This window comes from Desmodus rotundus, chromosome 3 (genome assembly GCF_022682495.2).
Source record: "Desmodus rotundus isolate HL8 chromosome 3, HLdesRot8A.1, whole genome shotgun sequence".
In the NCBI taxonomy this organism is placed as follows: Eukaryota; Metazoa; Chordata; class Mammalia; order Chiroptera; family Phyllostomidae; genus Desmodus; species Desmodus rotundus.
Genome location: NC_071389.1, coordinates 152,077,905 through 152,091,836, shown reverse-complemented (window position 1 = coordinate 152,091,836; position 13,932 = coordinate 152,077,905). Strand labels below are relative to the sequence as shown.

Below are 13,932 nucleotides of genomic sequence, written 5' to 3'. Positions count from 1 at the left end.
TCATTAATATCTCTAAGCTCCTGGCTGTTTGACTTTTCAATGCGTGGTGTCATATTTGGGAGTGGGTATCAGATTTGGCATTTTTGTTATGCTTGGCTCAGACCCATAGTAACATCAGGGTGTTTTCCCCAAGCACGGTCTCACTCCAGCAACCCAGAACCAGAGGAGATGGCTGGGCTGGACAAGGCTCATCTCACAGGTCCCTGGGCTGATTGCTGGAGCATGGAGGTCACTTCTTGCTCAAGGTGTCCCTGAGACACGGAAGAGTTGATGCTCAAACTTTGATCTACCGGCTTCTCAGCCCCCGAGATTTATCCTTCCTGGGGCTGAATGAGGTGCCCTAAATCGAATGTTAGCCTATTGTGACTATGATCATGTCCTCAAGGCCCAGCCAGCTGGGAAAAAGGAACAGAGCGGGCAAGAAACTTGGAGGAAGCCAGCTTGGTGTCAGCTGACAAACTTTAAACAATAGCAGCCTAAGCACTCAGAAGAGGCCGCTGCCTCCAGTGGAGCTGCAATCCTTTGGGCTTGAAGTGAGATACATCAGAATCTTAACTTATTCTTCCAGGGAAAGGCTGGGGGGATGGAGCAGCAGAGGGGGCTGACAAGTGGACATCTGTGTGAAATAGTGGCAGCCAATTTGTGAATAGTGACAGCCAATCTTGGTCTCACCTCCAATGGATAAATGGAGGTGAGTCCCAGAGGGCTGATGTCTACAACTCCTGCTCTACCAGCTGCCTGAGTTCACCTAACCATCCCAGACCTGACATGCCATGGACCCCCATCCTGGGGCTTAGTTGGGGTTCAGAGCCAGGAGGAGACACTTCCTGCTCTCAAGGAACCTCCAGCTTGATCCAGGCTTCAGATCACCAGGCTTCAGGACACCTTGATCCAGGTGTCACCCAATGACACTCCTGACCCTGAGCCACAAAGACAGAACCAGAGATCCTCAGAGTTCCGACACTGTGGTGCCTGGGGAGGAGGATGTGGGGGCGGGGCAGGGAGGGCAGAAGAGTACAGAGAGCACTGAGCAAAGGCAAGTGGGAGGAAGGGTGTGGGGTGGCCTATGTGTCCATGTGGGATGGTCTTTGGTGTCTTCAGAGGGTAGACTTGTCTCCATTAGGTGGCACCCTCATCTAGGAACAACAGCACTGGGTGAAGGGGTTGTGCCAGGTTGAGGAGCAGGTGGAAGAAGAAGAGATGGAGGGGGCCTGTGTTTGGCATAAGGAGCATACACACAGGCTGGGAACTGGTTTGAACCAGGCAGGAAGGGGTGAGAGTGATGAATTTGGGATGGGATTCTGGCTGCTGGGGGTATGTAGGTATGGTCAAGGAGAAAGAGGTCATGGGGAAAGCTGGAGCTGTGGTCCAGGCCTGAGTGGACTGAGAAGTACAGAATTGGAGTCAGGCTGTGAAAGTGGATAGGAAGTGGCAGAGTCACTGGGGAATGGGGGAAACACTGCATGTGTTGGGGGAAAGGATTGGCCAGCTACAGATGGGGCAAGAGGGAGCGGAGAGTCGGACGTTGGAGGGGGCACACATTGTGTTCATAAGATCACGTATCCTTGCATTGCAGCAGCATTTATTGAAACACCGATTGAGACAACCCAGAAGGCAAGTCACCCACAGACAGTCGTAACAAGCGGGAGACCCAGGAAGTGGCCTAACTTTCCCCATCCCATTCTCTCCATGTTGGGCAGACCCCTCCTACATGGGCAGGGGCAGATCTGGAGCAACTATGGAGTGTTCTCTGAAATGTATAAGGTGCATTGAATAGCAGTACCTGTCCAAAAAATCAAAAGGATTTTCCCCCCCATAATGGGCTGCTCAGCTGGGAGGTCACTGAGAAGGCTGGAACAGGCTAACCCAGAGGATGGCAGTCAATTAGAGAGACCAGAGAAACACAAAAATGATCACTGGGCAGGTGCTCCCTGCTGAGACATTCTCAACCAGGAGAGGGAGCCCCTGGGTATGGGGGAGCTAGCTTCCTCTCCGATTCTCAGGTTGTGGGAGACCCTAGGAGGGTTACGCTCGTTTCTTGCCCTGGGGGAAGATCAAGCTCCCATGATGTTCAGCCACGCTGTGTGACTGGCGAACAATACAAATTGGCCATGGGTGTTTTTGAGTCAAATTGGACTTAAGTGAAGGGCTGGGAATGACTCTAACTGAAGCCAAGAGGAAAACCAGGAAACAACTCCCTAAAAAAAGAAGGTGGCAGAGCAGTTCCAGGGTCTGCACCTCTGTAGGAACATGTGGAAGATTCCAGAAGCAAATACACATTTTCCATTCACACACCATCTGTGCACAAATGGACACAGGCAGCCCTGGACCCTATGCAAAGCGGACGGACCGGCTGCTCCCGCAGCTGAAGCTGGAGGAGCAGGGCTGACAGGGGGTGCAGGAGTCCGGTGCCATCACTGTGATGCTGCCCCCTGTGGCCATGGGGCCAGAGACAATCTGGCGCCCAGGGGTGGTGCTACACGTGAGGCCCCCACAGGTGACTCCGCCGCGGGAACTGCTGACGCCTATGGGAAGAGGGGACACAGAGGGATTAATGCCTGCCCTGATCTCACCAACCCCGGGGCAGGCCCTAACTGGCTTCCACATGGCAGGACCTTCCTTCTCCTCAAACGGTTTTAGTGGTTAATAACTCAGGCCCTGTTCCTCTAAGAATCTCAGCCCTTCTAGGGGAATGGGGCAAGAAAGACAAGGGGGCCCGTGGGAAACCAGTGGGATCCAGTTGCCTCTCCAGATTTCCATAGGCTGCAGTTCACATCGCCACCAGGGGAGGGCCCTTAATCCTACTTTCCCTATAAGTCCCTTGGTGTCCCCAGTGAGATGCCAGGGCAGGATGAAAGGCAGCCCCCCAGTCAGGGAACATTCCAGGTTCACTGGGTTAGACTGTAGGGTTCAGCTTTACCCATCCACAAAGCCATTTTCTGGGGGGCTTTCCAGCAGATACTTACAAACATTCACGGCGCTCACACCTTCACACAGCCTATAGAGAAAGAAAACGGTTAACTCTGGACACTGAGCTCGATTCTTTGAGATGATGGCTGCTTGGGGACAGAGAGGGCCATCCTGTGTACAGATCCTACCCCCAGAAGCAGGAAGGGCTCCCCCAAGTCTGCATTAAAAGCTCACTATCTTTTTTTAACCGTTTTCTGACCACGGAGACAAGGCCTTCTGATTTTCAGCAGGGGTGGGGGGTGAGATTATGGATGTGACCCATTGCTTCCAACCCGAGAGCCCAGGCCCATGCTGGGCGGTATGACTGGGCTCCCAGAAAGCGGCTGAATCACATGCGCTGGTGTGTGTGAAAAGGCTATGTGGTCGATGAAGAGCCACTACCTGCACACAGGGGTGGGCAAAAGTAGGTTTACAGTTGTGAGTTCCCGACACTCAGAGTTTATTCCCATATTACTTTTTTTTTTCATACAAGCAACTGTACTTTTGCCCACCTCTGTATAGAGTGCATTGTCCTTAAAATGGGCAAGCCTGCCTGCAGGCCAAGCTACAGCCTCATGTAGGAAGCTACTCAGAGACAGTGGGTTTCAGAGGCACATGACTTGGGTGCAGGTCCCGGCTCTTGGACTTATTAACTGTGAGAAAGTCACTGAGCACTGAGCCTTACTCCTTATCTTTGGATGGGAAAACTGATACCTACCCCATCAGATTTCAAGGATTACAGTGAGCACTCAGCACAGGCTGAACACATAATAAGAATTTGATAATTATTATTATTGAAGCTTGACCTGTACGAGCGGTCGATGGAGATGTAGCTCACACTTGGGCTAAGGAAATTCACTCCCAGGGGACCAGGGCCTCCACCTCCTATACCCCACAAGGTTCTCCTTAGCCCCACCTGTGCTCTTCGCCCTCCAGCAGGCGCCTGTAGGTGGCGATCTCAATGTCCAGGCCCAGCTTGGAGTTCATCACTTCCTGGTACTCCTTGAGCAGGCACGCCATGTCCTGCTTGGCCTTCTGCAGGGCGGCCTCCAGCTCGGCCAGCTTGCAGCGGGCATCACTGATGGCTGCCTCACCCTGCTGCTCAGCCTCCGCCACGGCAGCCTCCAGCTTGGCCCGCTATGTGGAAGGAGGTGTAAAGACAAGGATTAGAGAGAGGAGGCACAGCTTGGTTCACTCGAGCTGATGGATTGGGATAGGGAGAGGAGGGTCCCAGAGAGAAGGCAGGTTAACTGCCTATAACCAAGTAGTTAATATGATGTAAACATAGGGAGGAGAGTGGTAAGCTTTTTATCATCTCTCCTTGGTGGTGGTCACAGGGTGGCCAAGGAGGTGGGCATCAGTGATATAGCTCAACCCAGCTCAAGTGCTGTGTGAGGTGGTAGGGCCCCTGCCCTCTCTCTGGGTCCCTGCGTCCTCATATGCACACTGGGGGGCCTGATTGTGGCCAGAAGGCCAAAGGGCTCAGTGCTGCAGTCTGCTTGTTCTGGGTATTTGAGCTCTCCCCACACCCTACCTGGCACTTGGCGTTCTCAATCTCAGCTGTCAGCCTCTGGACCATGCGGTTCAGCTCGTTGATCTCCTCCTTGGTGCGGCGCAGGGTCTCCCCATGACGGATCACTGTGGCCTTCATCTCTTCACACTGGGGGGAAGCAGAGACTCAGGATGGCCTGTCCCACCCACCTGGGACACCACGAATGATGGTGCGGGTTGTACAGCACTGAGTCTGTGCAACCTTCCATGGCAGCCCCACTCTGCCACCTCAACCTGAGAGCTCTCTGCCAAAAGAAGCCTTTTCTAATATTTACCTCTCATCCCTCCCTCCTGCTGCCATGTCTTGGAGGCAGGGGTCCTGTGCCACTCACCTTGGTGCGGTACCAGGACTCAGCCTCAGCCCGGCTTCGGCTGGCAACATCATCGTACTGAGCCTTGATCTCAGCCACAACGCAGTCCATGTTCAGGTCTCGGCTGTTGTCCATCTTAACAATGACCGAGGTGTCTGAGATGTGGGCGTGGAGAATCTGGATCTCCTGGGGGACCAACAGCCAATGCATTTGTTTCTGTTGCTTGATCCGGGCCACGTGCTCCACCCCCGGGGGCAGTGCCCATTCTCTGGAAGGAACCTGGTCATAAATGTTACATGACTCCCACTCCCCATGTTCCCACCTGCTTTCATTCACACACAGACACATTACAAAATAAAGCTGGAAGAGGTCTAGCATGCGTGAAAAGGCCTAACTCTAAGTCACCCAGCAAGGGAACTGGGGTTTTAGTGCCAGGACTAGTGATTTGTGCATTAATTAAGACCCCTCTCTAGCTAGAACCCCATGCTGATGCCCACCCCCACCTATGCACGTTCATATCCATGTGCAGACTGACGGGCACAGACCGGCACCCAGGCACACGCAGTGCGACATGCAGAGGAGCTCAAACACGCAGAGAGGCCCAACCACAGACAATCCCGTCTTCACACGTGTATGCCAGGCTCCCAACTTGGCACATACACTCACATGTCTGTGACAGCCACACAACATGCCCCTTTTGCTTGTGTGTACATGTTCTTTTCATGCTTATATCACACATGGGGCAAACAGGTGCACACAGTGCACCCTCACCACTCTCCCTCAGGTCACCACACGCCCTCCTCCACTGCCCTGGCTGGTTGGCAGGGGCCCCCTCACTTCGTCGTAGAGGCGCCTCAGGAAGCTCGACTCCTCCACCAGGGCCTCCACGTTGGCCTCCAGGTCTGATTTCCGCAGGTAGGCGCAGTCCACGTCCTGGTGGTGCAGAGGAGGAGGGGCACGCGTGTGGGAGGAGGCCCAAGGAGAGAAGGTGCCTCCGTGGTCAGTGTGGTGACCGCGCCCCCACTGGAGGTTGTGCAGGTGGGTCCACCTCCCACCCTGCCCTGAGACCAGTCCACTCACCTTCTTTAGAACCACGAACTCGTTCTCTGCTGTGGCTCTCAGAGCCACCTCCTCTTCATACCTGAGTGTGGGGGACAGAAGCACTAGAGCTGAGAGATCAGCGCTTGAATACCATCCCAGTTCCCAGGCAAGCTCTTCTGGGGGCCAAAAGGGATTAACTTGTTGCAAATGTTTTCTTCTTCTCTCCATGGTCTATTTTGTGGTATCCATGGGCTAGCCCTTGTACCAGCTTGGCTTATTCTACCCCAGTTCTTCTGCTTGTGGGGTGAGATCAGGGAAACACACTTTATCTCCCAAGTCTAGAATCATCTGTGCACCCTAGATCCAAAGAGAGATAATGCCTTGGGCAGGGAGAGCACAGAGCCCTTGTAATACAAATGAACTGGGAGGGGCAGGAACAAAGATAGCTGCAGAACTCTATTGGGATTCCTTTCTTTACTCTCCTGGAACCAGCTCTAAGACCCACAAGACCTCCAAGGGGTGGGGGTGAAGCCAAATAATCCAAAGAAATCTAGGTTTCTGCTGGACATTCCCTGGGGTCCCAGGTAGCTCCTATTGACAGGCAATAATCTTAGAGAAGCTGCTTCCATAAGGTCGTGGGTGGGTTTTTCTCCTTTCCCCTGTGTCCCCCCTGGTTGTGCTGAACTCACTTCTTCTTGTAGCCCTCCAGCACCTCCTGCACGTGGTTGAGCTCTGAGGCCAGCCTCCCGCTGTCGGCCTCCACGCACTCGGCCTCCCGCCTCAGTGTCTCAATGTAGCCATTGAACAACGGCTCCAGGTTGCTCTCACAGCAGCGCTGGTTCTGGTAGAACTGCCACTTGGTCTCCAGCAGCTTGTTCTGCTGCTCCAGGAAGCGCACCTGCCACCCAGGGATGGGGAAAGAGGCTCAGTGGGGAGTCTAGGGGGCTGCATGGTCCACAGAGCTCGGTCTGCCCTGATGCTCCCTGAACGGCCAGGGCCAGCCAAGGGCTGAGCCATGGGGTTGAGCGTCTGCAACCAAAGGGGCCTAGCTCCCAGCTCCCCAGAGCATTGCGGGTGTGAGGGAAGGCACCCAGACTTGAAACCAAAAGTCTGGATCAAGCCCCGGTTCTGTCCCTCTTAAGTGGGCAAGTTGTCTGACCTCTGGGTGCTGGGTTTTCTCATGTCTAAAACAGAGATGATCGTAGTACCTTCCCTAGAGTTGTGAGGATTGAACAAGTTAATGCAGGTCAAGTGCTTAGAACAGTCCCAGACACACAGTAAGTGCTTCACTAGTTTGATCATTACTGTAATTACTCTAATGAACTATTATTATAATTCATTTATACAACACATTGAATATATACTATGTGATGCCAGGGCCTGTGCCAAGATACATCATGCACACTTTCATCTACATCTGTCTATATCTGTACGTGTACGTGTGCCTGTACCTGTGCCTGTACCTGTACCTGTGTCTCTGTCTCCACCTCTCTGTCCACATCTACCCATCGGTTTCACTCAGTTCTTACAGTCCTTTGGGTGGGGGGATGTTACTTCCCCAACAAGCAGACAGGGAAACTGTACTTGGGTGTGGAATGACTAGCTTTTTGGCATCCACTGATGGAGTCCCTTTCAGTCCCCTTCACCTGACCACCACCGTACATCTAAGCAGCTCATCTCAATTCTCTCAGCTTCAATTTATTATTCAGAAGATGAAGGTCATAACATACCCCACTGGGGCATTTTGAGGATAAGATCACCACAGAGAAAGTGATAATAGGAAGGTCACTCTGTTGCCCCCGGACCCCCTGACTCCAGACCCCAGAGCCCGGTCCTGTCCACCCCACCGGAGTGAGGCACCGTGGGCACCGAGGGGCCAGCACGAAGGGCGGTGCGGAGGAGGCCTTCGTGGGCGGCAGCCTCACAGCAGCATTGCATTTATCACACCATGCCAGCGGGCCTCCTCTCGCCAGCCTGCGTGCCTTCCCTGCCATGGTCCCAGCCCTCCATCACTGAGAGAGGCTGCCAGGCCTGGTGGGTCACCTCTCACACCTCCTCATTCACTACTGTCCTTGGAAACAATACTAACAGCTAATATTTTTGAGCACTTACTATGTGCCTGCACTTTTCATGCACGAACCCATTACTCCTCACAACCACCTCTAGAGGCTGGTTCTGTTATCCAGTCACACACATGCCTGACGACCCACACTGCTGACAGGCAGAGCAAAAGTGGGGGAGAGTGGCTCCCAGCCGAGCCCCGGCCACTTCCTGTGCAGCCTGGGCCAAGAGCCACGTTCCTTCTGTTCTCCCCATTCGCTCCCACTTTTCCAGCACCCAGTCTAGTTTTTCGGGGGCAGCTCTGCTATTCCTATGTTTTCTCCGGAAGCACACAAACACTTTAGACCACAGACTTGGTTTCTGGACTACTCTGGGCCCTCAACACTGCTGGAATTAAACGATGAAAACTGATAGTCCTGCCTGTAATTGTTTCACCTCTCTCTCTCTTTCTCTCTTTCCCTCTCTCTCTCTTCTGCCTCAAACCTGGCTGCCATGCTGTCTCCCCAACAGACTGGGACCTCCCGAGGCAGGGCACAGCTGGAGCCTTCTCTGGACCATCCTGGGCCTCACTGACCTTGTCGATGAAGGCAGCGAACCTGTTGTTAAGACACTTGATCTGCTCCTTCTCCTCATGCTTCACACACTGCGCGTTGGGGTCAATCTCCAGGTTGAGGGGCGTGAGGAGACTCTCGTTGACCGACACCGTGGTGATGCAGGGCGGGCTGGGTCCGCACACGCCGCCAGAGCGGTATCCAAAGCTGCGGCTGCAGGAGCCAGAGCGGAAGCCACCCACAGCCATGCGAGGCCCGCAGGCGCCCAGGTGAGAGAGGCTGCGGCTCCCGAAGCCCGCCAGCCCCCGGTAGCAGGACACCCCCCGGTAAGGGGTGGCGGTAATGCAGCAGCGGCTGCCAGTTTTGGGGGCCACAGCAGAGCAGGAACTGAAGGTCCTGGTGACCCCACATCCAGAGTTGATCCGGTAGGAGCGGCAAGACATCGTGTGGGTCTGAGCACAGCCTTAAGGCTGCGGGAGTCTTCGCGGGCTGCGGGAGTCTTCGCGGGCTGTAGGTGCACTGCTTAGGTTCCTTCTGGACTCTCTGATCCTTCCTGGTCCTTTTATTGGTGGGGAGAGCTAGGGTTGGCTGCATAAAAGGAGTGAAAAGGCATTTTATGTTGTTTATTGGCTTGGGGAGTTTGCCAGCAACTCCCCAAGGACTCGTCTTAAAGGTGAGCTCAGCGGCGACTCTGGGGCTCGGTAGAAGTATTGAAGATGTTATTAGGAACACTGTGCGTTTGCACTTTTCATCTTCAAAGCTTGTTTACATACATTAAGTAATTAATTTTCTCATATTCTCCCTGTGAGATGGCCTCAACCCACACCTGGAGACGGGTTTGAACTCCACAACAGTCTTAGGTGGGTGGACTTGGGATGGAGGCAGGGGCCACTGTCTCAGTGAGAAGTTCCAGGGTCTCAGATTGGGTGAGACCACACGAGGTCATTACCTCTTTCCTCCCAGCTCTACGCTGCATTCGTTGTCAAGTAAATCATTGTTTCAGGGGCTGAGAGGTGAGACGACTCCAACCCCACCCAGGGGCAGCATGCCTGGAGGGTGGTTCAGGACCAGAGGGGCCATTATGCTCCCTGCAGGACCCAGGGGTGGGGCACCATCTCTTAGAACCTTCTGGATTCCAGACCAGAAGACCCTGCTTCAGAGCCTTCATTTCTCACTCAGCAAAACTGCAAACCACATAACATTCAGTGGCCTCAATAACAGCCATTTGTGGGTGATGGGGAGGGAGCCTCCCCTTTAGCCACTTTCTCCCGCTTAGCTGCAGGATGGAGAACCCTGGCCTGGGATGATAACCTGGCTGCTGTGGACTTGCTCTGAGCCACTTCCCTTGGCTATTTAAGAAGAAACAGGTGCTTTGAGTCCCTCTTTTAAGACCACCAGCCAGAGGAGGTCTTCATGCTCTCCGTCAGCCTTGGATTGACACTCCTGGAGAAACATTTAGAGACTGCTGGGTGGGAAGGTGGCTTTTCTCATCTAAAGGCGCAGTGATTTCTGGCTCCTTCTAATTTCCCTGCTACCCTGTGTGTCCTGGGGCCATTTATTAGGAAAATGATCACTATTCTTTTAAGGTTCAGTGAGCATAGACCTGGGGCATGCTCAGGTCTATACCTAGGGAGAAGAGCGAGAACCCTGAGACGTTGGCAGCTTCAGGAAGAAGAGCTGATGACATTCCTTCAAGGATGACAATCCCTCCAGAGAGCCTTCCAGAACCAGACACTGCCACCGTGCCACCATTTCCTGAATCTTCCCTCAAATGCACGACGTTCTGTCCTGGGTCTGCCCTCGTCTCTAATGCAGGTCTTCACCCAGGACCAGGCTGATTGGTTTCTAGCTCCACAGTCCACACCTGTTCTTTTGAGTAGGGCAGGAAGACCTTGGGGAACTGGTGGGTTGGGGGCAGGTCACGTTACTATGGCCCCAGATGATCTTCAGAGCACAGTCAGTCATGGGGAAGCTGCTGGGGTTTAGCAACCTGGGCAATGGAATCAAAGTTGGAACACCTGGTTCACACCTGGACCCTTTCTAGCTGTGTGGCTTTGAGGGAATTCTTAACCTCTCTGAGCTTCTATTTCTTTCATTGTCATGTGGAATTCATCCTTATCTCCCACTGTTGTTGGGAGGATTAAGTAGATAATACACAAAAATGTGCTTTGGGGATCAGAAAACTGTATCAGAGAAAGGACTCTTGCTTCCGGTCAGAAGCACCACCTCCAACCCACTGCACCTCTCCCCCAGCAGAGACTGGGCCTGTTCCTTGCTCCACCTATGGTCTTCACCTCCTCTGCTTATTTATGACTTCTTTACCCTTCCAAGGCAGCCTTTCATGTTTTCTCTAACCTGATTTCACTAGTATAAAAATTTGAGGTGGAGTCTGGGGGTGGAGAGAGGAAGCTATGTTGTAGAGCACAGGGTTTTGCTGGCCTGGGCCCAGGGGTATATTCTGGTGCCTTGGAGAGTGAGCTCACTGATTGACAGTTGCATAGACCTGCAGCTGACGAGGTGTGGGCCAAGAGGGATTTGGCCCTTTGAAAGTGGGGAAGAGGGTGGGGGGTGAATGTGGGAGGTAGAGTATGGGTGAGTCCTCTGCTCAGCCAGCCTCAAGAGCCCATAAAACCTCACCCTCTTCTCTCAATTCCTGTGAGCTTCCGCTTGCCTTCAGCTTATTGAGGAGGATAGAAGTAGATCCATTTCTGCCTCTTCTAGGGAGCAGGAGGAGTGAAGTCTTTTTCCTATAGGGTGGCTCCCATGCCAGCTGCTTCCTTATGCCCCCAACAATCCCCCCCCACCCCCAAATTTCTACCCTGAATTGGGCCTGAACACTGAGGATGGGAAAGGGGAGCTGGAGGACTCCTGGAAGGGGAGTTCCAGGAGACCTGGAGAGGCCCCACTGGTTTCAGAAATAAGATTACCCAGGACAAGCTGGACTATCCAGGACAATGGTGTGGGCACTTGGGCGTGCAGGTCTGCAGTGAGGGCAGGCCTAACCCAGCACAGGGATGTACTCACAGGCACTGGGTAAAGTTTGTGTCACTGCAGGTGGCCGCTGAGACCAGGGCCGGAGGGGGCTGCTTAGGATGGCTGTCTGCACTTTGGATTGGAGGGGCTGGGCTGGAGAGGGAGGCTAGGTCCTTATGTGGCTCTTACCAGTTCATTCAGGGCAAGTGAGAAACTCACAAACCAGACCAGTCTGACACAGCTGCCCTGGACCCCACAGCACATAGGTCTTTGTCATATGGATCTCTACCCAAGGGAAGGACAGAAAACCCACAGCTCCATGCTTATATCTGCCCATCACCCAGCATCTCTGAGCAGTAGGACCAGATCCCTGTCCTGTGCTGGGATGGGAGCCGGACCTCCCTTCCCTGGCTTCTTGCTCTTGTACTGCCCACCTGTGCCCTATTTGTTCCCCCAAACATTCTCCCTGGTTACACTTTGCCTGAAATGTCCCAGAATGGCTAGCCACCTCTGCCAGGAAGCCTTTGTGAACTAGTCAGAGGGAGGCTGTGATTTCTCCTCCTCGCTGTCTCAGCAGGCATCTCATAAAACGCCCTTTCCAGGGCTCCCCAGGTAACTCCAATTATCCCCCTCCACACCCTCTTGTCCTGGGTGTTGTCATTTATCACCCTCTTGGTCTTGTGCTCTCCTGCTCCCAAACCTTTTGAAGGTCACACCTAATGTCGGGAATGTCCACTCAAGAACCCATGTCCTTCCTGTAATTTAAAATGCTCCCAAGTCATCCTCCTGTGTGTTACCTAAGCTGTGATGTCTTTTGGGGGAAGGCTTGCTCTTCTCCACTCAAGGGCTCACTACTTCCCTTCAGTTCTGCCCTCTCTACTGGCCTTAAAATCCCCCTGCTTCTAGAAGTGCTTTCTGGATTTGTCCAAAGATGAGACAGTGCAGCACCTTCCCGTCCTGCCTTGTTGACCCTTGTGATTCTGTATTTGTATCCATGTGGGTTCTCACGGGTCGTCTCACTGTCTTTCCTGGCTGGCTGGTTCTCGGGAATCGACCCTGACTGGCTCCCTATGGACAAGGCATGTCCTGAGCAGAGCTGCCCACACGACTCATCCAAGTCGGGCATCGCCCATCATCTCTGCAGGTCTTCTCCACACTTTTACTATGTATTTGAATCTACATCATCTCCTGGTGCTGGGACACAGCTTGTGAAGGGTCTTCTAGCTCTGTGACACTTTCTTTGGCTTTTATAAAACTTGGGCATGACTCAGAGATCCTATAAGAGAGGAGTGAGGACGGAGCAACTGGAAGGAGCTGGAAGAACCACTGGTCCACTCCCAGCGCATCGGGAGCTGGGCCCCTCATCCAGGTGGCAGAGCTGCTCCCCAGGCTGCCCCACCTTTCCTCTCACAACCTTCTCCACCAGGCACTCTAGCCTCCTCCCGAAAGCCACATCCGCACCCTCCTGCAGGCAGCTTTCCCTGGTGGATTTGATGCTTCCTACGGCTACTTTGGGTTAGAGCAGATACTAAAAAATACAGAGCCTCTAATTTCAGAAATGGTCATATTAATGGTTTTGACATTTTTCCTTTTTTTTCTTTTGAGCACTAGAACCATTTTCCTAAGTCGTGGGAGAAAAACAGCTACCTGAAACTGATAGTTGATGGTAGCAGCTACGTGATGAAGAGTGGGGACGGTTGTTTGAGCCGGACCCCTCAGGGCTGTGTGCTGGGAGGGCAGGCAGGGCCCCTGTGGGAGTCCGGCCTCCCCGACAGCTTTCACAGCACAGCTAGGGAGGTCCCTTGAGACCTTGGCTCTGGGGCACTGGCTTACAGCTTGTGCTGCATCACGTTGTTTGGGCCAATGACAGACCACAAATGTCATGGTGGCCCCATAAAATTATAATGGAGCCAAAAAATTCCTATCGGCCCGTGACATCGCAGCCATCGTAATGTTGCAGTGCAGCGGTTGCGAAAGCCAACACTTGCTGAGATGGCAAATAACTTCAACCTGGGTGTGGATGGCGATGACATCGAAGAGCTCCTAGAGGCGGTCCCCAGGGAACTGACCGATGAGGAGTTGTTGGAACTGGAACAGGAACACATAGCTGAAGAGGAGGCAAGGGAAAAGGAATCTGTAGAAGAAAAAGAACCCCCAAGAGTATTATTCACAGTGAAGGCTTCGGTAGAAGCTTTTGCAGACCTCAGCAAGCTCCGTGAAAAGTTTGAAAACACGGACTCTGAATCGAAAGGTTCTCACTAACAGGGAGGAATGTTCACGGTGTACTATTTGCCTTCAAGCTAATCTATGATGAAAAAAAGACACAAACCAAGCAGACACCAAGGACATACTTTTGTGAAGAATCACACCTCAAGGAGAGCCTCAGGCGGGGCCCTCAGGAGGTGCTCCAGAAGAAGGCCTTGTCATCACAGGAGATGACAGCTCCATGGGTGTCATCGCCCCGAAGACCTCCCAGTAGGACAAGATGCGGAGGT

The 13,932-nt window shown here is 53.3% G+C and overlaps 1 protein-coding gene across 1 annotated transcript; it reads right to left on the bottom strand.

Annotated features, from left to right (window-relative positions):
- Positions 1-1,570: 1,570 nt before the first annotated feature.
- On the bottom strand, positions 1,571-9,003 carry LOC112318341 (keratin, type II cuticular Hb5). The gene is made up of 9 exons (XM_024575560.3): positions 8,488-9,003; positions 6,542-6,750; positions 5,892-5,952; positions 5,649-5,744; positions 4,833-4,997; positions 4,484-4,609; positions 3,866-4,086; positions 2,967-2,998; positions 1,571-2,525 (listed from the first exon to the last, which is right to left on the bottom strand). Exons 1-9 carry the CDS (start codon positions 8,905-8,907, stop codon positions 2,332-2,334), a joined length of 1,524 nt encoding a protein of 507 aa, XP_024431328.2. The 5' UTR covers positions 8,908-9,003; the 3' UTR covers positions 1,571-2,331.
- Between the last annotated feature and the right edge of the window lie 4,929 nt (positions 9,004-13,932).